This window comes from Cygnus olor, chromosome 4 (assembly GCF_009769625.2).
Source record: "Cygnus olor isolate bCygOlo1 chromosome 4, bCygOlo1.pri.v2, whole genome shotgun sequence".
Taxonomy (NCBI): Eukaryota; Metazoa; Chordata; class Aves; order Anseriformes; family Anatidae; genus Cygnus; species Cygnus olor.
This window is the reverse complement of record NC_049172.1, coordinates 48,358,705-48,382,761: the sequence shown is the minus strand read 5'-3', so window position 1 is coordinate 48,382,761 and position 24,057 is coordinate 48,358,705. Positions and strand designations below refer to the sequence as shown.

Below are 24,057 nucleotides of genomic sequence, written 5' to 3'. Positions count from 1 at the left end.
CTAAACTAAGCCTTGAAAAACAAACAAACAAACAAACCCTGAATATCTAAAATAGCATCAGGAAAACATACATGGAAAAACTACCTACGAATCTTTATGTACATTAGAAGCAAGGTAAGTACAAATGTCTTTTTAAGTACTTCATAACAGAAGGGGTGAGGGAAACAAAGAGATAGTGAAATAATGGAGAAAGTATTTCATATTTATTAATAGATGATGTAGAAATTCCTAGGAAAATACAGTAATTGGACAAATGGAATAAAACGCTCCCCAAAGAAGACAAGGAAGCTAACAAAGAAGATGACAAATATCACATCTCAGATTGATAGGTTAAAGTAATGTTTTTAAGGAATATTTATTACAAATAAAGTATTTAATTAATGTTGAAAGGTGTATTCCTCAAGTACTTTTGTGGAAAAAGAAACGTGGTAGAAATGTAAGGTATTTCTTTTTTTACTATTCCTGATGTTTTAATCATAATACTAATTTTTTTGTTCACCTAAATAATAGAAAGAACAACAACTTACATTCTCAGTATGTCCATAAAGAACAAGCCGATATACTCTATTTGGCACAAATGAATCTTTTCACAAACGCAGCAGGTAGTTTTAGCCTTTCCAGTACCACAAAGATGTCAACACGTTTTGAAGGAATTCAGAAACAGCAACATAAATGATTAAAGAGCTGAAGAGTTTGATTTACAAGAAAAGATTAAAACATGTTCTTCTTAGCCAAATGACAGCTAATAATGCAAAGGGAGAGTAATGATAACACCTTACAAGTATTTAAAGCGTAAGCACACCAAAAAAAGGGTGGAAGCGTTTTAAGGTGGTACAAAGGTTTCAAAATACTGAACTGACATTGAAGAGATTGTTGTTTGTGTGTTTTTCCTCCAAAGCAGGACTAATTCACTTGTGGAGCCTACGTAAGGACAAGATAAAATACATGAGTACAAAATCAAGGAATCAAGGCAAATGTGAAACTGAAGGATTCATATATCAGCTATGGCATAAGTCCTCAGCATAGCAGAAATTGAAACATGCAAGTTAGCAAGATCAAAATTGAAATAACAAGATCTAATATTTTCCACAAGCAGAATGTAACACTATAGAAAGTATATATCAGTATTCATACTATCTTTAAAAAGAACCGACCCTGAAAGTAAGTTTTCTTTGCTCAGTAAGTTGCACAACTGCTTAATGACCTTGTACCCCTTAAAACCCTAATATCCCCCCCTGTGGAAAAGGAGCTGGTACTCAGATGAAAAATTTGTCATATCAAATATGGTATTTGATACATCAAATATTGACACAGTATAACTGAAATAGGGTTAGATAGGGTACCTGCTGTACTAAGTCTTGGTACTCACATACCAATCAATGCCTTATGGTTAAACACGGGTATCATTGCCTCTACAAAACAAACCACAGAAAGAGACAGCAGACACCCACTGGATGCTTTTTCACAGTCTGCATCAGCTCAGCCCTGTTTGCTCATGTTGGCAGCTTTCTGAAGGCACTGCTATAGAATGAGTGTGTTTAGGTGACAGCTGAAGGAAAACCAGATTTTTTTCATAAGTCAGGGACACCACAACACTTTATGCATAAGGAACCAAATTAAAGAGAAACTTTACAGTTCTTCAGAAAGGATACAAAAGGTGGCATTTTTACAAGGATGCTGATAAGTGTTTTTTTTTTTTTTTCAATCCAAACAATACTTTTTAGTGAAATACTAGAAAAGATTACCTATACAAGTCAAAATAAAATACTTAAGTTCAATGAAGTCTTCCACCATAGGTTATAGGAGAAAATGTTGTACTCTCATACAACAAGTACTCTTGCATGCTTCTTAAAAGATGATTGATCCTAGACTGTTTGATTGAAGTTTGGAGTTTATTGTGGAATACAGCTGTCAGCATACAGCTAACAAATCTGAACTTGGCTAACTGGTCATAAAAGTCAGAAATGAAGTACAGGTACATTTTGAATGGTCAAAACTTAAGTCTATATTGTATGTGAAAATACATAATGAAGACCAAATGGGAAATTAAAAAACAGGCTTTAACATAAGCCCTTTGATATTAAAAAAGCTTCGAATGTCTCTGTCTTTTCAAAGTCTTGGCAGCTCTGACTTTCAATTAATGGGATTAGATTCAACTACCTAATTAACCTCATTTCAGCCAGAATGACCTAGTTATTTGATGTTGAAAACTTAAAAAAATAATAATAAAAAAAAAATGGCAAAACGTCTCCCCTCCCCTGAAAGGTTTCAGTACTTGGATGGTAAAATTACTAAAGAATAAATTTTGGTGGACAGATTTATAATGATGTAGAATTTAAATAAACTTTAAAATACATGTTATTGACAGATATTGAAAATTAATTTAGATAAAATTACCTTAGCTAGATCCTGGATGTGCAAGATTAAAGATTTTGTATTAGTCTTCACCTAGGGAAAACATACCCTTTTCAAACCTTACCATGCCTTGCAGGTGAGAAGACTAATGAAGAAGTGTTTTCATTCTACTTTCAAGTCAAGATCTTTATAGGCATCTATGCACAAGCTCTTGCTACACTGTCTTCAGTAAAGCACTACTGATCACCAACCAAAACATGGTGTATACATATAGTTTTCTTATCTAACTGTGAAATACTAAACATATACCTCACACAAATCTCCTCTCTGTATTGGATCCTCATCATTCATGTGTTTTTTTTTTTCTGCTATGCAGCAGTGCAAAGTAAGGTTAAATATATCCGAACCAAATCTTTGCTATTTTACCAAGAAAGTCTAGGTTATCTTCAGTTTTCTACATATCATGACTTCTTAAAATCCTTCCCTACAAAGCCCTGCTAACTTGTCATGTTTAATTTCATGCTTGTTGCAAAGTTTCATATCATGGAGAAGGTTAGATGTTTCCGCATCATTTTATGGAAAAAAGTGACTTTTTGTGACTTTCACATTTTTGTGCGTGGTGTGTAAAGACAAGAATGGATGTGTGGAATGCAGTGAGAGTCACGCACACATTTCAAATTGTTGTATTTAGATTATCAATGACAATCACCCTATGAAAGGAGCTCTCAGAAAAATAATGGGAGACCAGCTGTTAACTCCTAACATCTACCAAGCAAGGAAATTCAAAAAAGGCTAGGCAAGTGTGAGCCTAAAGCTTGAAACAAAGAACTGAGCTTTGAATGGATTTAAATAGAAAGGCTGCTCTCAGACAAGTACGTGTAGGGGACAGCTGGAATTGTGTATGCTCACAAAATCCATCGCGCTAACAGCAAGCACATGTTGACCTCATGTCCATTCTGCTTGTCCTTGCCTGAGAACCAACATGCTGGACTCCTCTTGGGCAAAAAACGATGGCTTATTCTGAAATTACTGTAAACATATGCTGCTTTTACAGTTCCCAGCAGAGCTCTATCTTCACTGAGGTGACACGATCTTTATATTCCTGGCAGGAAATAAAAGATGGTAATGGTGGGGCCTCTGTTATGAACAGTGGCGCTTAGGAAGAAGACAAAGGACTAGAGCATGGTAATGTGTCAACAATCTATGCACAAAGACATGGTTTGCATTGTGGATATGTGACATATTTTTGGAACTGATAAGGGATCCACAGAAAATTCAGTCTACCCAGAAAAGTTTAGGGGACTAATGCAATGGAAATTGTACAGGTGGGACAGACCCAAATGGAGGCAGAATTGAAGCGAGTTATGTGCCTCGTACCAGGGAAGTCCAGATGAGGATGGCTACGTAGAGGATACCTCCTGAAGATGCTACCACAGCAAACACAAAGGTGGAAAGGGAGATGTTTAATCTGTAAATAGACAGTCTGTAACAGTCTCAAATCTCTGAAGGGAGTCCATAGGTGCTCTTAAATACCAGAGACTGTCGTAGTAGTCTTGAATGGCTATGTGGCCACTTTAAGACCTAATTCTAGGTCAGTTACAATTACACCTTCTTAGCATTTAAATAAATCTGCTATGCCAAATTCTCTACACCTGTCTTCATGTTGCGCTGTCTCTGTAATGCATTTCCTAAGACACTAGCAGGACAAAGCTGCTACAGGAAGTGTCCCGTTTCTTTCTTCAGAGCTTATTTGGCTGTGCCCACTTCACTGTTCTCTCATTTTGTTCCAGGGCAACTGTCTGTACAGCTTGCTGAAAGCCAGCTAAGACAACAGAGGTTAAAAAATAGATAGGCTTGATGTGAATCATTTCAGTGATCTAGTTTACAGCAAATGCTGGGATTCCTGAACTTGGAAGGCAGCGAACTACAGCTTGGTGCAACAAGAGAGTGACTCACCTTCAACACAAAGATCTCTCAGGCAATTCCAGCTTTCAATCTATCTGTGCAAAGGTGAATCACTGGCTGGCCCACAGAATACATGAAGAAGGATATATATTTTGCAAGCATAGCAGATTCATTCAGAATGAAAACCAGGAATTATTGCCTGTAAGCCAGGCTATAAATCACTTTAAAAAATTGACAGCATGCATTTGAGCACAAATCCATGTTGAGGTCCACAGCTAGATAATTTCTACAATTTTTAGGGGATTCACATCCCTCTCTCAACAATTCAGGTAGGCAGATTTCGTACAGGTGGCTGAGCATACTACAGCTCACTGCTGTAATGCCAAGAAATGAAAAATGAAGTATAGACACAATAAGAATGTGGTGAAAGTACTCCATTCCCACTGAAGGCCTGCTTTGTTCTGCAATTGGGGAGCTTTTCCTTATGAAATATGAGATAATCAATCACGTCCCCCTGGCTACATATTGAATGAGTACTTTAAAAGAACAATGAAAAAATATATTCGCATACAAGAGAGAAAGACAAGGGACACAATTATACTGAGCTAAGATATACGGTTCACAAGAAACAGTAGAATGTATTAGTTGGTATATATGCTAACAGAGGAATGTGCACATTGCTTGTGGGTCCTCGTAGGTGCTACTGAATAATCTAGCTTCATTCCAGGCTTTGATTCAGACTGTCACTTTGGTTTTTGGTCAGCTCTTGTGGTGTGGATAGTTTGTGACAAACAGCACTGGGAAAACTAGAGTTCCTTCCTATTTGTGAGGAAAAAGCTTCAAGAAGTGGAAATTTATCAAAGAGGAACAATGAAGGAAATTAATTATTGAATAGGTGTCAAGGAAGTTTTAGCAGAAGGTGATAGCGATGAACTTAGTTTCACAGTTTGTTGTGGACTGAGTCATCATTTTCCGCTTATTATGCTGTTGAATAGGAAAACACTCTGGAAAATGAGCTGGAAAGACTCTCCTAGTGAGAGGACATGACATGATCTATGATAAGAGCCTAAGTTATCCAAGATCAAGATGACCAAACGCTGTGTACCAGTGCAGTGAGGAAACACGCAGGAAAAATAATTTTGTATTTGTTATTTTTGTGTTTGTTAAGTAATTATGCTAAAAGAAACATTATTAAAACAAAAAACACTGTGCAAAACTACTCAGATTACCAAAACAAAAAACAAAAAAAAAGTGCCTTAGAAGAATTAAATGGTGGATCAGAATGAAGCCATGAGCTGATGACCAGTGGTATGGGAAGCTAGCTGGGGTCCAATCTGGACCTGGAAGCCTAAAGCTATACAGGTCTTCATTGGAAGAGCCCAGCAAACACACGCAGAAAATTTTTGGGGCAGGGCAATGAAAGTAGAAGGGCTTAGAGAGAAGTTGAAGGGCACAGTAGGGTAGAATCCACCTCAACCCTCATAAGTGCTGTTGAAACAGGGGATGGAGTCCCTACTTTTAATGAAACTAATGAAACTCATATGGTTATTAAATCTGGGAAGCTCCATAATATCCAGTAAAAGAAGAGTGCACAGGAAACTTAACTGAGTCTCATTAAAAATGAATCTGTGACCTATAAGGTTTGGCACATTTCTTCATTAGTTTATACTGCTCTCAACAGGAAGCATTACTGTCTCAGCTACAGAGCAGCATATGGTCCCTAGGGCTAGATGTAGAAGCAATGTATTCACTTGGGTCTGCAAGTTAGCACTGTGTTTCTCTCCAGAGAGCCAGAGCTCGCAATTAAAGAAAGAATAAAATTTGCATTGCATTTCCAAATCAGTTAACTATAATCAGGTATTACAGATGTGATGATAGTTTAATCATAACACTGTACCTATTTTATTTATTTTATTAACAACACTGCAGAGCAGAATTACGAAAATTCTTACCTTAATCTACTTGGATGCTACTTAAGACTAACCCTTAATTTAAATTTTGGCAGCTTAAAATTTTTTTTGGTGTGATAACTGCTCTTCTGGAATGTGTTTTATCCCTTAGTTACAGATATGTAGGGTCAGTTGGTACATTTTCTCCACATAAACATAGGGATTTTGTTTGGCAATATGAATTACCCTTTTCTTGATGAGGGAACTTAGTCGTTCATTTAATAAAAGATGAAGGCCATTAGCACTTCATGAATTAAGCTACAGTCCACCTCAATTCCTACTATGATTCACAACTCCAATTTTTGCTCCAAAAAATAAAAATTACTCAGTAATAAAGACCGATATTTAACAATTTTTTTTTTTTTTAAGCACAATGACCAGAACATTCTTGCTACAGGCTATGTAATTCCTTAAACCTCCTGATAATGGAAATCCTTTAAAAATTGTAAGAGAGGAAAAAGAACATCCTAATTCTAGGATAAAAGTGTACTCTGAAATTTGTGCTATTTAGAGCATGAGCCAGAGTTGCTTAGAACACACCACGGTTTCCTGGTTTCTTTAAGGGCTGTTTTATTAATGGGTAAGTGTCTAATTGCTGCAGGCTCAGGAAAGTATTGGGTCTTTGAGTTCACTTGGCTGAATCAATGAAATCTGCTGTTCCTTATCAGCCCAATCTGCTGTTCAAAGGTCCATCAGGAATAAAAGCAAATCCTGACTCCTGCTGCGTGAGGACACTGGTAGGGCAATTCTTGCTCAGTGCGGATAGGTTTGGGATGTTAAACAGGGCTGGTTTTCTCCCAGATTAACTTGGAGTCCAGTTCCTGATGTTCTTCATTCTTTGTCACACTGATGTGAGGTTTTCTTTAGCTTCATCAATTTGTAGTTAGGTTGCTTGTAGAGTGAGTGCTCACAGAGATAATAACTTGGTGTTCAGGCTATAATTATGGCTACAGTGACTTCCACTTACCACTACTAACAACTCGGCACACCACCCAAAATACGCTTGGTATTGGTACATGAGCAGCAAAGTGCTAGGAGCAGCTTGGCATAGCTCTGTCCACACCAAAGGCTTGTTCCAGGGGAGGGGGAGTGCTGGGACAGCATTGTCTAGTGCAAGGAGCTGCCCTCCAGCGGGCATGAGATGGGCTAGCCTATGTTTTCCGCCAGATCACAGTCTGCAACCCCCCTTCTCTACAGCCATGCCAGGTAGTACCTGACACTGGAACTGAAGGAAGCAGCTGAAAGTCATTTGTGTCCCACACCCCAGCTATGCATAATACAGCAGCTGGACAGCGAGTTTTCTGGCTATTTTTCCTTTCTCCCTCCTGCATTAGTTACTGTTGGGTAATAGCTAGAGTATTAAAAGACAAAAGCGCAGAATTGCTGTACCCATTCATCTATAACCAAAATTATTAATTTCCAGAATCTCCTTATTAGTAAAAATACAAATTACAACCTGGAAGAGAATCTGTCAGAAAGAGGGGAAGTGGAGGGATAAGTTAGTGGTTAGAAAGCAGTGGCTTAAATCTCTATGCTAGAATACACACTGGGGCAATTTTTCCATGTATTACAAGATATATGGCCCTTCCCAAACCTTAGCTGAGAGACACAAGGCTAAAGGTGTTTCCACTGAGAAAGTGACTTGCTCATAAATTCATGCTTGAATCCTTCAAGCAAGGACTGAACTTGTAGAAACCAGTGATAGACAAAGGATATCAAAATGAATTAATGTGATTGATCTTTTTGAAGAAAATCATGCAATGAGAGCAGCTCTTTACAACTCCTACCACTGTTGGTATCAAACAGTCCCTGGTCCCAATGAGTTCAGGGGTCTTGTCTAGAAAAGTGCCGGATGTCCTGGGACAAAACTACAACAGCAAGCATGATAGAAGTAAACAAGCTGGATAACTGCATGCCAGGGCTTAAGCCCGTGTCCTGTCTAGTTTACTTGTTCAGATGCTGCTGTACGACTAACTGCTGGATATATGCACTCCAAGTTTGATCATTACTTAACCTACATTCCTATATGACTCAGCCTAGCACTTCCCCCCCCCCCCCCCCCCAAAAGGGGTGGGCACTCCCAATACTGGGAAGAACTTTGTCCATCCATCTCCTTGATTTCTAAATGGAGATGGAAAGAGCACTTGTAAGCAATTGCATGGTGCTATATAGAAAACAACTATAAAGGAATATTGGAGACAACCCTCTTCTGTTTGTCTTCACTGCTCTGTTTGTCTATGCTGTATTGGTTTGGCCAATTTGGTTTGATTTTAAGCAGTGCTGCTCCTGCATAGCACATGGCAGAAAGGGAGTTTTTGTGCTGGAGTTTCTTTCTCACCTAGTAGTGATGTGCTTGCTGCTGCTGGTTGAACACTGCTGGAAGTTTACAATGACAACACATTTGTCAAAGATAACAGACAAGCAATTACAGTTCTCCATCTCACTTCAATCTATTAAAACTTTTGTCCATAATGCAGAACATCACAAGATAACTTATTTTGTCTTATTTTATGTTGCTTTATTTTTAAGCATTTATTTTGGTTTGTTTATGGAGAACAGGTAGGAAGCTTAAATAACATCTCAAGAAATGAAGTGATCACTACATCTTTAGTTGAACGGGAATGCACTTAAATAACACAGTTTGCTGTAAAGAAAATAAGACAGGTTTAAGCTAAAGTCATGGAAACTGATGAACAAAGCACCAAAAAGCATGAAACCCCAACACAGATGTAGCAAAGACTTTCCAGATGTGGAACTCTTTCTATGGATCAGTAGTTAGCTCAACTTACTTAGGCTATAATGATTATACTAGGAGGAAAAAAAAAAAAGAAAGGCTCATTTCTTATCTCACTCTTTTATTTAATTAAATGCAGTTTACTTTGCCGAAGATTTTATCTAGATTTGCTTTATGAGAAGATGTCTGTTTCTTATTCCTCTTAGTTTGTCTAGTGTGGCATACATTGCCTCTCTGGAAACACCTTTGAAATGTACTGCAAAAGTTAATATATGCAGCAGCTTCTGAGATTAGAGCTTTTTTTTTTGGCTAGTTTTTCCACCAGCTATACTTAGTCATTAAAAACAAAACAATGCTTAATATATACATTTTTACAGTTGTTAGTACATCTTTTGGTTATATTGTGTTTTTATATTCGTAGATCTTCATGCATTTTTTTTCCTTTGCTGTTTATTCTGCTGATGAATTGCCTCCACTTCCTGTATTCTGGCCATTGATTGATGTTTGCAAAGTCTGAGATACCTGTAACTACTGCTAAAAACTTTCCTAAGGTGTGGAGGACTTCTGCTGTATAAGTTACATAGTATTCTAGATTTGATGATAGATAGTTGATATTGTTTTCTTGAAGAAAATACACGTTTTACAAAACTTAAACACTCAAAATAAAATTACAGTCAGTAATTACATTCAACTTGGGCTGAACATTCAACACTTTTTTCAAACTACAATATACCACTCATATTTAAAAAAAATATTTCAGATTTGGATAGTGACTCACCTACCGCAATCCCAATTTGACATGTTGGGCAAGTTTTGAACTGGTACATTAGAGGGTTACAATTTGGGTAAATCTTGTGAAATCAGTGGTAGGACTATCATTAATTTCAGTGAGGAATGGATTATACCTGTCTATTAGTTTGTCTAGACTTCTGAACGCACATAAACCTTTAGCATCCACAATATATTCAGGCAAGGAACCCTGTAGTTTAGTTTTAGAATGTGTGGAGAAATGCCTCACCCTGCTTGTTTTGCACCTGTTACCTTCATTTGATGTCCTCTCATTCTTTTACAGCAAGAGAAAAGTAACTGTATCTAAACAACAAGTGGTTATCAACAGGGAGTAATCAAACACAGATACTGTGCTGAGAGATGACCAAAAAATTTGCAAAAACCTTTACTACTCCAACCCATGTGCCAAAAACACTGTTCTTCTTGACCCATTGCTATAGTCTGATCTTGCAACAGTTATTTGAATAGCTGCTAAGACATTTTTTCTACCAATGCTTGTCTGATCCATTATTCAAAACACGGCATCAGCCTCATAGTGAAGTTGTAAGGCTGATATAGAAGCCTGAGGTCTTCCTCTAAACAGCTGAAAGAAGTCTAAGGAAAATGTAGAGGTTTTTCCCCCATGAGTTTCGTTCAACTTTCCAATCAGTTTCCAGCCACACATGCCCTTATAATGACAAAATTATAGCTGATAAAAATAATTTGATATACCCTTTAAAGTTTTTGCCAGATCAGGTATGAATGTAAAATAGAGCCCTGCTGAAGACACACTCATGCTGTCACAAAAAAGTTTTTTTTTTTTGGATGATGTGTCTTACTCCACTCAAAGAAATAGCATGAGCTGTAGTGCCAAAATAAGTCCTTGGCACTCTGAATATTTTGGAGTTTCATCTCTATTTTGAGAGCTTCCCATGGTAAATACAAGAGCAAAATGGTTTTAATAGTAGATATTGGATTTGTTCTATAAACAGTGCTCAACTGACAGACAGAAAGTCTTGACAGAAGTCGTCTTCTTCTTTGCAACATGAAGAAACACTCATTCCAGAATGAAATTGTAAATTAGGCAGTCTGCCTGAAGGCGTGTTTATTTATTTATTTTCTTGCCTTTTAACAGATGTTTTGACTACTGTTCTTCTCTAATTTCAGACCTGTAGTTTCGTGTACATTAAAATCCCTGGTTATTTTCCTCTTTGTCTTTCAATTCTGCTTACATATGATTATAGAGGGATGATGTACCTCAATTAATTTTATTTATTTTCTTTAAAATAAATATATCTACTCTTGTCTTAGCCCTAAGTGCAGCAGCAGGTGCAATTGAATCCAACTGAAATTAATACCAAGTAATTGAACTAGAAGAGGCTATTCACTCAAGAGACTTTTGTAGAAATCCTTTTAGACTTGGATTTAACAAACTTCAACTTACAAAGTTAGTCCAAACTCATGTGACTAAAATGATTACCTGCATATTTACAGTTTATAGCACATTTGGCAGTTGTGTCCATCACTAAAGTTGGTTTTCCGTTTTTTCTTTAATTATAATACATACAAATTAAGCAAAAATTTTATGCAGTTTGGAAACTTAAAAATTGCTAGAATTATATGGTAAACTGCTGAAAGATTCCTGAAGCTAACAATTATTTCATGGTAATGTTATGAAATTATTTAAGATGCATTCAAGATTGTGTTTTATTATACTTATCATGCAATTTCAATTAAATTCAAGAGGTAAAACTAAGAAAAGACTTCAGGTGTATTAATCCTTTTATTGACATTACCTGATTTTTTCCTAAATCATCATGAAAAAGAGATTCACTAATAGCCAAAAATCAACACAAATTTAGACTGAAGATGGTAATACAGCAATCTCATGAGACGACTAACTGCATATTAGAATTGTACACTGATTCTATGGTATCTACCCTATGCCAGAGAATAAGCTCTTGATTTGATCATTTTATTGCAAATATCAGGAAGCAGCAATCTAATTTTACACAACCAGTGGTAGAGGAGGTGAGGCAATACTTACAGTTGATAGCTAGATGCTATAAGGTATTTCAATATTAACAAGATAACGGAAGCATCTTTTCCGAGATGTGTAGTTTCTTTGAGTTCACAGACAATAAGAGGTCTAGTCACTTAGGCTGAACATACCACATCTGCATGAGCAATTCTGACAAGCATCACTTACTATACCAGAAGCCATTCAGAGCACAAGTCAACAACTCTAACAAGAGTCTCAGCAACCTGTGCTGCTGCAATTACATACAGCCATATCATTGCACTGCTGAGGATGGATCCACAACAGAAAAAACACTTTGCCTCCAGGCGTGCCTAATCCAAAGTGTGCTTTTTGGCGTCTCTCACCTGAGTTTTCAGCATGTCCTTAGAGGAATGTAAATAAGCATGACTTCTCATCAAACATCAAAGAGCTCTTTCTTTTCCCTAAGGACTTGTGAAATGGAGCTTTTTATTCTAATAGAGGAGTTTAAAGTGTGCATGTAAACACCTAATTTATAAACAACAAAACTCTATGCTGGTTTTGTGGAGTAAAACCCATGTCCCAGGTGATCTGGGATTGATTGAAACTTCCTTATCCTTCAGCTTTAACAGACACTGAAAAGTTGCTGAACTTCCTTAAATGTTCACATAACACAGCTCAGCAATTCAAGTCCCATTTTCAAATCTGATAGCAGGAGCATAACATGATTTTATAGATATTTTAAATGTTATCTAGAAACCTGGAGTGGTAAATAGGAACTTATTTTTATTTTTTTCCCCCAGAACTGACTAGGTATCTTCATAGTTCTGTGCTGTGTACAGATTCATTTTAAAAGTTCATTTTAAAATTTGGTTCTGGACACCTGTGCTTTTCAGAAGTTGAGTCTATTTTTGGACACTGAGAAAGCAAGCTGATCATGTGATTCCCAAACCACCAGTCACATCACTACTTTGGAAACCGTGGCCTAATGATTATTTGTCAGTATCAGTTAGGTCCAAGTGAACTAGTTTATATTTAATTAGAATCAACACTAGTCTTTACCAAGAACCTAGTCTGAACAAAACTAAGCTGGAAATAACTTGATTAACTAGGTATAACCATTCTCTGTTATTCTTGCTCCAGCCAAAAAAAAAGGAAAGGAAGAACAACTTGTTCAAGTTCACTTTAATTTAAGCGTTATTTTTGGCCAGGGACTCTTAGTGTCCAGTACGAGAAGAGACCACAAATTGGGCTGAGTAGTATAAAAACTAATGGACCACTGAGCAAAGGATAACTAATTTTATACAGAAAAGCATCTTGATTAGAATTAAACATACTATACTAGCCAGAGTACAGTGAATGCCAGTTTGCAGTCTGCATGGTGGTGCACATTAATTTTATACTAAAACTAATTGTAAAGAGAATTTGCTGAAAGTAACAAATTCATAATTCTTCTGCTGTATTTTCTGCTGTGACAACAAAGAGATCAATCATAAAACACTGTTTCCCACAATATTTTTGTTTGCAAGTTGGGATTTTATAGTCTGAAAGGGTGGATAAGTATGTGATAAAAATCTGACTGGAGAGGAGCTCTGTGGAAAAGGCCCTGGGGGCCTTGGCAGACTGCGAGCTGAACATGAGCCAGTGGTGTGCCCTGGCAGCAAAGAGGCCTGGCAGCATCCTGGACTGTATCAATAGGAACATGGGCTGTGGAGGGAGGGAAGGGATTATCCTCCTCATTGCTTATTAGACCACGTCTGCAATCCTGCATCCAGTTTGGGGATTCCCTCCAACAGAAGAATGGCATCAATAAAAGGGAAAAAGACCAGGATAGGGCCACCAAGCTGGTCAAGGGCTGGGTCGCTTAGCTGGTGAGCTGAGGCTGCAGGAGTTGTTCAGTCTGAAGAGATGGCTTCAGGGGAGCTAGAAGCATCCCCCAGGACCTCACAAGAGGGTACCAAGAAGATGAAGACAGCACATTGTGCATGTAAAGAAGACAAGCGACAACAGGCAGAAAATGAAACCAAAGAGGGTCAGATTGGATAGAAGGAAAACCTTCCCCTCCATGTGGACAGTCTAGCAGTAGAACAAGTTGCCTACAGAACACGCAGGCTCCATCCTCGGATGTTTTCAAGGATAGATGGGGTAAAGTCCTGAGCAGCCTTGTCCAACCTAAGAGCTCACCCTGCTCGAGCAGGAGGTTGGATGAGGTACTTCTGAAGATCCCTTCCAAGAGGGCTGTCCTGAGTTATCCCTTGTTTAACTGTATTTAACTAATAGGTGATGAAGTCTTATGAAACAGTCTTACAGATTGTCAATCTGTGATGAAACATATTGTTACTTTCAAAATATGTTTAAGAAACTTCAATGCTAATAACTTTTTTTTTCTCTCTAATCAAATAGTTTCTGGGACAAAAATAACTTGCCATAACAAGGAAAGTATGCATAGCCTTAGAAACGCATTGAATTGGACAGCAAAAGGACAGCTGAAAGATTTAGCACAATGACCAGCAGCAGTGATCACTCAGCTAGAGCTACATACGTCTTTATTTCTATCAGGGAAATATCTACATTTGAGTATTTGTAGATAGGTATTTAACGCAACTGAACACAATCAAAGAATCTAGAAAAATAGTCTAGCTACAAAAGCATTAAAATGCTCAATATGTACCAACATGATGTAGAAATAATGGCCTATCCATTTCATGGGCCTAAAATAATTTAGTTAAGCTTTTCTAAGTTTTTTTTTCCCCCTTCCCAGGTTTAAATAGATGAGACCGTGTTAAAGAAATTAACAAAATTGAACATCTTTAATGATAATAACAATATATTTTGATTTTAAAAGTTTTTCCAAAGAAATATAAAAACATGCCCAAACTGAAGGTCCATACTAATACAGGCGGAATAAGAAAACAGAAGCTGGTTAAATTTATTATTATTTTCCTGAGAATCTAATATACGACACATTCTGCTAGTTTTCAGATACTGCAAGTGTACATTATTAATGCAGTGCTTTGGTGGAATTCATTTTAAGGTCTTACAGGAACCACTGTTTTTCTGATCCCTATTTTCTATTGTTATTTTGCACTGTAAGAGGTTGCAGACGCAGAAAAAAAATTCCAATAATTATCACTTAGGAAATTCCAGTACAATAAAAAACATTGATGTGGATTTTTAAAATTCATTTCAGTGCTTGAAAAGAGGCGAAAGATCAAAATTAACCTAACTGGTCTGATAACTGACAGTCATACTATCAACACTGATCTCCTTTTCCTTTCCCCATCTCTTGCCCATTCAGGATCAGGCCTTGAAGGTGTGAGCTGCCCTTTTTCAGCGGTACACAGCCTTCTTGACTGCTTGCTCCCCCTTAAAGTACATTCATGCCACATGACACTACACCACTTCTTCTTAAGTCTCAAGAAAGTAATATGCAACAGACAACCATGAGGAGCTTTAGGGACCATGCTGCTTCCATTACCTTTAGCATGGCTTTAAATGGACTTTCAGAGGAAAGATTTGGTCCCAGGATCTACCATCCCTTCTGAAGCCTAAGGGAAATTGCCATGGAACCTTAAGATTAATGAGTCTTTGGCTCCACTACAGTATATTTTAAAAGTTTATGTGCTTATATGCACATGCATGCAGTGAATATGGCATACATGACTTAAAATGAAGTAATTTATTCAGAATAACAACTATGGTAGTGTGAGTTAATAAGCTGCTAAAAATCAGCTTCCAAAGATCATAACATCAGCTATTTTGCTGTCTTTAGGAAAAAAGAAAATAAAAATCCAGCAACTAATTATCAGGGATCTGAGAATGAAATGTCAGCTTTCAGTATCCATTGGTATCACAAACCTTTTTTTTTTTTCTAGTAATGAAATAAATGACAGTGAAATAGAAATATATCTATTAGCATCTATTAGTGCTTGGCAGACATCCACGCATACTCTGGCAGTATTTCTGAATCTGTTTTCTAGTATGACAGATTGAAGTGCAAGTGCTCACCTGACGTTTTTATTTAGAAAGCAAGCACTCAGCTAAAACAAATTATAACTGTTGCAATATCAACAGTAAAAGAGAGATTACCTAACTGAGAACTGGTACTTCATATTAAGGTCTCACAAAAACAGTAAATAATATAAGACTGCTGTACTAAAACCAGATACGATACTTATGAGAAGGAAAAACTAATACTTCATTTTCCAGTTTATTCTACAATACTGGCTAGAGATATGATAAAGCAACCAGAAAACTAGTAACTGTGCCAACTGACTTGTATTTCTGTCCAGTGTAAATGGAAACTGATATCTCATGGCCAGTAAGATTCATTTAAAAAAAATTTTTTTCAAACCTAAGTTTGATCTAGTTTTGAAATAAGTTAGGTACAGATGAACCTTTAATGACGTTATGAAAACGGAGCATCCGGTAGGTACTGCTGATAGAGAGAATTGATTTAGTGCAGCTTAGAAGAAAATAGTAGTGTTAAAACCTGAATCCATGGATAGGAGGAACCAAAAACCACTACACCAAAAATCATACTCTCACTCACGACGAGCTGCAGGTGGGTAATACCAGTCTATAAATCTAGAGCATGCTTGTAAGAGCCAGTGGAGATTTTTTTTTTCCTTTTAGATTAGAGCTGCAGCTAAATTTAATTAAAAGAGCTCTACCTAGTGTGCCAAGCCATTGGTCTTAAGTCCTTTGCTTCCTGACAGTGAACCTGTCACTACTGAATGTTCAATGTCCTCCTGCTGCAGACCCGACTCGCCTTGTCATTGCTCCATCACGCCATGTCCTGCCACTCACCTCACTGTGGGGCTGAGCACCACATGTCCACAGCTGCCTGACTCCAGCAATTAGAGTCTGCCAGAGGAAATACCCTGCAGTTAAGGACTCTTATCATCTGTGTATTTTTTTTTTCCTTGCGAATCAAAGGAAACCAGGGGAATTAACACCAAAAAACATTGAGTCTGTACTTTATTAAATAGTATCTTTACTACAAATCTAAAGGAGATGTAGAAAAAACTTGTTCACTGCTAGGCCCATATTGTAATACTAATATCAAGAAACTTTCTAACACCTCACATTGACCAGAGATTTGATGTGGCTACTGTCTTTGAGCATGGTTAATACCTTATCCTCTTGCTTGCTGGTCACAGAAACAGGGGCAAGAAATGGGCCATCCTATCTGTTCTACTCCATATCAAAGACTGGCGCTTATTTATGCAAAAGTAGACCTCTAAATGAGTAGTGCGTTGGTAAAAGGGTATGTGGTGAGATTCACCCAAAGAGGTTTTGCACTTTTTCCATAGTACCTCTTAAAAGCAGGAGGGAATATACACTGACAGAATCAGTTAGACTCAATCTCTTTCACTTGCTGTTCTGCTATGGACTTCACTGTTCTAGATGAGTAGTGCCACTTGCACTTTTATGAGTTCTGTTCTGTGTTTTTGAATTGATCCTAGTGTGTATTTAAGAGCTAAAACTTAGTACTTTTATTTTTAGAGCAGCAACTCTTCCAAAAGTCTGTTCAACCAGAATACGACAGGGCAGTTTTCTTATGCACAGGAAAAAAATATTTATTATAATACTGAACATAATGGAGCAATGGTGTTAATATTTATTTAGGGCTAGACTAAACTTTCTGCCCTGTTTATGTGATAGCACATAGTTTCATCACCTGAAGAGAAATAAGCTGTGTCAGTCCCTGACCAGATGTGGATATTCACTCTGCCCCTCCTGCTGGCTCTGTTGGAGCAGTAATATTTGTAAGTTACAGACAGAGTTCACTGTTCCCTACAAATATTTGAGGATAAATTGGGAAATCATGAAGTAGGTTCACAAAGAGACATAGACCAGGCAATACTTCACTTTTGTTTGTGAACATGGCTCCAGAAGTTAAGTTAGCTCCGACTTTGGGGCCTCACAGTTCATTCACTGTAATGAATATTGGTATCTGTCAAAGGACCCATCCTGACTCTACAGTTAGTTAGTGGAGAGCTAACAAATAACATGCATAAAGTCTGAAGTGTCAGCATTTGATTCACTGATGTGAATCACATTTAGACAGGGGAACCAAGGGTTTCTATGTTGATTATTTTTAAAGTCTAAAAATCGAACTAGGACCACTACTTCTGACACAGACCCCTTTATTATGGACAGGTGAAATGAAACCTCTATCTCTCAAATTTCATTCTCAAATTCCTGCCATGAGCTGTGATAAAAACTACAATAGTCAGCAAGACAAGTAAAGATACGGGAATACATAAATTACCCAAAAGAAAGAAATCTGCATCTGAAAAGAGTTTTGAACCTGGTTGCTGGCCTGCATCCTTGATTTAGGTGCTAATAATCCAAGCCCAGAGTGATCTTTGGGCTTGAACCACCACTTTCCCCAACTGTGCATGTTACTTGATCTACCTTAAAAGAGCTCTCTGAAAGATTATTTTTTTCCCACCATTACCAGAAGTGTCAACAACATTGAGATTTCTTAAAAAAAAAAAAAAAAGAAAAGAAAAAAAGCATTTAAAAGCATTTCTGACTAATAACTGATGACCAGTACATCATTTGCAATGCCCTAATTCACACAACTTGAAGCAATAGTGTACATGGTCAGGCATGACTGATGTCATACTCAATACATGGGTCATTTATAGATTTTTGCCAAGGGGACTCTGCAATTGCAGGTTTTACTGCACTTTCCATGGGAGGAAAAAAAACACAAAAACAAAAACCTCATTATGCAACTCTTGAGTTATTAATTGACAAAGAAGCAATGTTTTTGGATTATATTTGGCTTTGCTCTAAATTTAATGATAGCTTTTTTTCTTAAAAAAAAAAAGTACACCACCTTAAAACTTGCATCTAACATACCCTAAATATACTTCAGGATGGAAAACATATAAAGTTGATTAATTTTGAGCATTAAGAACTGCTATAATCAGTCAGCAACGTGTGAACTTCTAAGCTGCTTAAGCAGCTTGGTCTATTTACGGTCTAAATATTTGGTTGTCTATTGGAAAATCATTGAAAGTTTCTGGAATCTACAGAATACTAAGTCTTGTAAAAACAGTTTTTTTTTTTTTTTTAATATCTAGAATTTCTGAACCAGAAACATTGAAATAAACAGCCTATTTTCTTGTACTTCTCATTCCAGTCCTAGATGAAGCTAAACAGTATTACATAGGAAGGAGGGAACTATTACTTTAAGTTCTCAAAATAAGAAAAGATGTTTGACCAGGCATTTTGAGTGAATTTTAAAAAGCAATTTTAATGTCACAATCCAAGCTTTTTATCCTTGTGCTCTTAGCAGTGTTAGAAGTAAAATAAAACAGCCCTTTTTGTTCTGTAATGCACTTTATTCTGTTTGTAATAATATAAACTAAGAAGAGTTTGATTGCTAGTATTTTCAAACAAATAACAAGATTAGTATTTGTTTTGTTCTCTTAGAGATACAAATACTCAATTATTTTGTGAAGGCCTTCACACCATACTTAATGGCTTTGTCTTTCATTCGTTTTGCGTAATGTTTGTGTAATGATTTGCTGAACTGTAAGCAGCAGCAATCAAACAAACACTATTTAGATCACAGAACATGAGACCTGAATGTCTGAGTCAAGATACATTTGCATTCGACAAAAACAGTACGAGCTACAGTCGGACATGTGATTTCAGTCAATGGATCTGATCTAAACAGTCACCTCCCTAATGCATGCTCAGTATTTCCAAAAAACATCATAACCTCATGAGCTCTTGAGCTGCAAAAAAGTAAAACAAAAGCTAAAACTGATAAAAAAGGCAACCACATTACCATTCAAAATCCAGTTTGTGCTCAAGTACAGGGAAATGTAAGCAAACTAATTCCACATGGCATGAAGTTCTACTTAATGTTTGTAGACACTGAAAAATTAAGCATGAATTTTATTTTTGATTCTGCAAGATATTAGCTATGACAATGGCAAACATTCATTCTGGCTTTATTCCTGCAATATGAAATTGAAGTTGTTACACCTTTACGACCTGGAGATTTTTTTAAATGACTCAGATATCTTATCATCTTGAATGGTAAATATTGCTAAAGATGTACAAAAACAGAGTGCTGGATGCCTGCTGGACAACAAATTTGAAATTAGCTACACATAGTAGTGCCAGATACTGCCATTGTCACTTGCAAAGTATGCCAGTTTGCATGCATGGACATAATTTAAAGGACATAGCTAAATGAGACCCACCTCAGAAGAAATACAAAAATAATACCACCTATGAAATCTATAAAGAAAATGCTTCTTAAACATGGGCCTTGGTTTGGGAATTATTTAACCTCATCCTCTCACTTAATAAGCAAAAGAAAAGAAATAAGCCAAACCAGGATAATACAATAAATAAAAATAACTAAATATATAATCAGACATAGGTCAGAATGCCAAGTGGTATATGGATATTTTGAGGCAATTGTGAAGGTCTAGCAGCAAGCTATCAATTAAAATACATGACTAAGAAACCAACTGAAACACTAGAGAGCTATAGAACTAAGAGCTGGAGCGTTCTCAAGCGTTCATCACAACACCATATCCATTCGACAATGTTTGCTTATGGTTTTCACTAAGCTCACTAATATATTTCACGTACCAACACCAAGGTACACGTAGTATTCATAGACCACATATAACAGACAAGAATAGAAAAATCACCTTTTAGTTTTGTGGAAGAATTTTCTCAAAAAGAGAAAAATTCTTATCTACAGCGAAATACCCCAGAAAAATCAAAGCTTCCTGTCATACTTATAGCCAGCAAAGTTCACAAGAAATCAAATCTCACTGACCTGAACAAACCCATTCGCATCTGTGTTTTTTTAATCAAGACACCAAGTAAGTCACAATAGGTTTTAACACCAAGTAAGAAGTTAGCATCTAGAGGACAACTAACATGTAAGGTACAGCTGCAGTTCAACCAGGTGCTTTGTAGGATAACATCAAACAGCTTTATTAGCATCTCACAGAAAGGTGGACGTCTTCTCAGAAAGAGAGAATATCCTATTCAGGAAGCAATGAATAACATTTACAGACATTTCTCGGGTCTGTAAACTTATACCTTCAAAACCTCAAGGACAAAGAGACTTTTACCACTTAGTTAAGTAATGCTGTATTCCAGGAAACAAATACAAGGAAACAAGAAAAAAAAGTATACGTTTACTCACCAGCCTTCTCCTTCTCTGAAATAACTGGCATAGCCTGAAGGGGGAAAAAAATAAAGAATTAGGAAAGAAGGTAAGAGATGGAGTTAAGATGATATTCCAATGATTACATTTTGAATAATCATCCTAGAAAACATGCCCACAAAATTCCATTGGGAAATTACTGAGTAATTCTGAAGGAGTGAAAAAAGAAGATGAAATAAAACACAAAAATCTTTCTCCTGAGGAAGTCAAGAATAATTCTGCCATTGAGTTCATGAAACCAGGACTTGTGCTAGAACAGGAAAGACAACCAAACAGAGGAAGTAAAGAATGAGTGAATTAAGTATAAACAGAACAGAGCAGTCAGGACAAGAGAAGGAAAGATGGGAACAGGCTACGATCACTTTTTAATTTTAAGCTTTCTTAGCCAAAACAAGATGTGAAGGCATTCTTTAAGATAAGCTTAGAAGACAAAATTCAGATAACCAGTCATTGACCATTGAGGTGTGGCAACAAACAGTGTCAGCACTGAAATCATAATCTGTGGAAAGAGACAATGGTTTGATGGGGAAGGCCTTTGTAGGGTTGAAAATGCAAGCCCAGGATGAACTGCTGTGACTCAGTGGACTGACAGAAAGCAATTATAGAACTCAATGGGGATATCACAGAGTGGTGAGTACAGAAGATAATTTCTCTGGTGGTTTTATGGCAAACTTAAATGGACTTTAATAATGTTGTCTATAACTGCAGTGTGAGTCACCAGTAGTGCCTTTGACCTGAATGATTACTTCTGAATTTTTATAGCCATAAAAGAGAGAGTGATAATCAGCTCTACTGTTATTCATGTTAGCAGGCATGAAACTTTGTTTTTAAAACATTGTTGACCTTGTCATTTGTTTCTTCCAGTTATTTTCCCAAAATATTAGTTTTTTTAATTGTAAACTAATATGTTTTGGTGATCATCAACCAAACATAATTTTTTGTAAGTTTTTTAGATGTTAGGTCTAAATGTTGTTAAAGACTTTAAGTGGGTTTAGTTCAGGTAAGAAGTAGCTGGAAATACACAGAATCATAATGCCTCAGGACAGACATCTAAGTCACAAAGTTAGTACTTCTGTTACTTAGTATGAAGAAGCATAAAATATCAGCATCAAAAAAAAATGAAAATATATTCTTTAGAACAGAACAGGAATCATTTTTTCCCTAAGGAATATTGATTCTTTTAGAACGTTGATTCTTTTAGTTGCAAGCAAGCAAATAACATGAATGTTTGACTTAGAACACATTATTGTAGCACACTTATAAATGCCAAATCCATTAAAACAGTGAGATAAAATGATGTTTTTCCTAAAGTCATGTATATAAACAAGCCTTACTCATTAATTAAGAATTTGTGTCATTTTTAGTCAAAGGTTTAGATTTGCTTAGTTTACAGAAAATTGTAAGTTTTCCTATTTTATTAAAATATTGTAAATGTAAAGGCCCTGATTTTTAATGTCTTTTTTCTAATCTTTTTCCACAAAGATACATACTTGAAAGCATTGTGCTAAATGTATACTTTCTAAACAGAGTGTAATTCTACTGAATCAAGATGCTTTTTTTTTTAATTATTATTATTCTGTTCTTGGCAAAGAAGTAGAATGAGCTAAAAATTCTGACAGAATGTTCTATTGCCACTTAAAAGCTGAGAACGAAATCCTAAATGAACATAACATTTCTTGAAACTTTTAACTAATGTAAACAGTGAGTGGGTCTCATCCAACACCATCTCAGACACCCCTATTATTGGTTTAGTTTTTTGTTAATACAGCCACATATGCTGCTTACATGCTGCCCAGTGCGAGAACGTGGCTGTTACTTATGAGAAACGCTCTCATCTCCAGTACAGTTTTGAATTCTCTTGGGACCTTCCTCCAATGAGTTCCATATGGTCCAAATGAATTGCATTCCCAGGAAGTGATTTAACATTTCTGGCAATGGAGCAATTAAGCCAGATTTTCCTGCTTGGCCAGATGGGTTCACTGTAACTTCACATTATTTTTCACTCCTCACAGAGCTGAAAAACTTCACTAACAATTTCCACATGATTAGGGCACTTTTTTTTTTTTTTTTTAAATAACACTGCCCCCCACCCCCCCAAACAACCCCAAAAGCCAGCTATGCTCTTTTTATATTCCCTCAGATATCAACACCCCCCCAAAGTCAGACTTCTTTCTATATTTTTAATAGCATGTGCCTTTAGCAGCACGAAGCCAAGGTTGGGGGGAAAGAGGGGAAGGAAATCCCTCTAGAGGACTAACCAGGTATGACTTGCTTATCAGATCATTGCTGAAATATACCTAAGACTGTTTTACACTAAATAGTGGGATTTTACCCTAGTTAAAACTTACTTCAAATGCCATATTTAATATTTCTGTATGCATCCTTGCTCTACTGCAACTGATTCCCTGTAAATGCATTGTCTGCAAATACGACTGTAAAGAGTGAGTAAACTATATTGATGGGACATTTTAATTTAAAATTGCAGTTGCTTTGCTCAGATATAAATGAATATGTGCAACACTGGGTTGAACAACCATTTCCTTTGAATTTTATTAGAAGTTTGGTAGAAGACGGTCATCTGGTTACAAACAAAATGGTGGAAAATTCTAGTGAATTTAAACTTAAAATCAAGATTTTTGCTCACATGAAAAGCTTTATTTGACCAAAGCTGGAATATCTGATTTTTGAGCTCTTAAGAGTATTTTAAACAGGAAATAGAAATAAATATGTTAAAAAGCCTGTCATTGCAAATGGTGATCATGAGAGATTCATCATGGACAGGTTGACACAAAATACTTTTTTGTCTGTTTTCAGACAAAGTGGAGGAAAGACCAGGGATACTGGATGTTTAAACAAGCAATTCCGTACAGCAATATGAACTGCACCCAACATTGTCTACAGTTTTTCCACTACTGAAAGAGGAAAAAAAATAAAAAAAATCCCCCAACCCTGTTAGCTTCCTTCTATAACGGAGGCTGAATTTTGACTGAATTCAGCAAAAATACTTAGCACTGTAGGTTTCTATAACAGAAGCAGTACAGTCAGTAGATGGACGCAGTGCCTCAGTTTTAAAAGGGGAAGGTGTTATCTGCAGAGAAGAGCGAGTGTATTTGGGAACAGCAGGAAC

General features: G+C 36.6%; 1 protein-coding gene across 1 annotated transcript in view; it reads right to left on the bottom strand.

Moving 5' to 3' along the window:
- LOC121070250 (rho GTPase-activating protein 7-like) overlaps positions 1-24,057 on the bottom strand; it is a 223,539-nt gene that overhangs the window by 110,840 nt on the left and 88,642 nt on the right. The window contains 1 exon segment of the mRNA XM_040557138.1: positions 20,910-20,943. Coding sequence (XP_040413072.1) covers positions 20,910-20,943 — 34 coding nt within the window.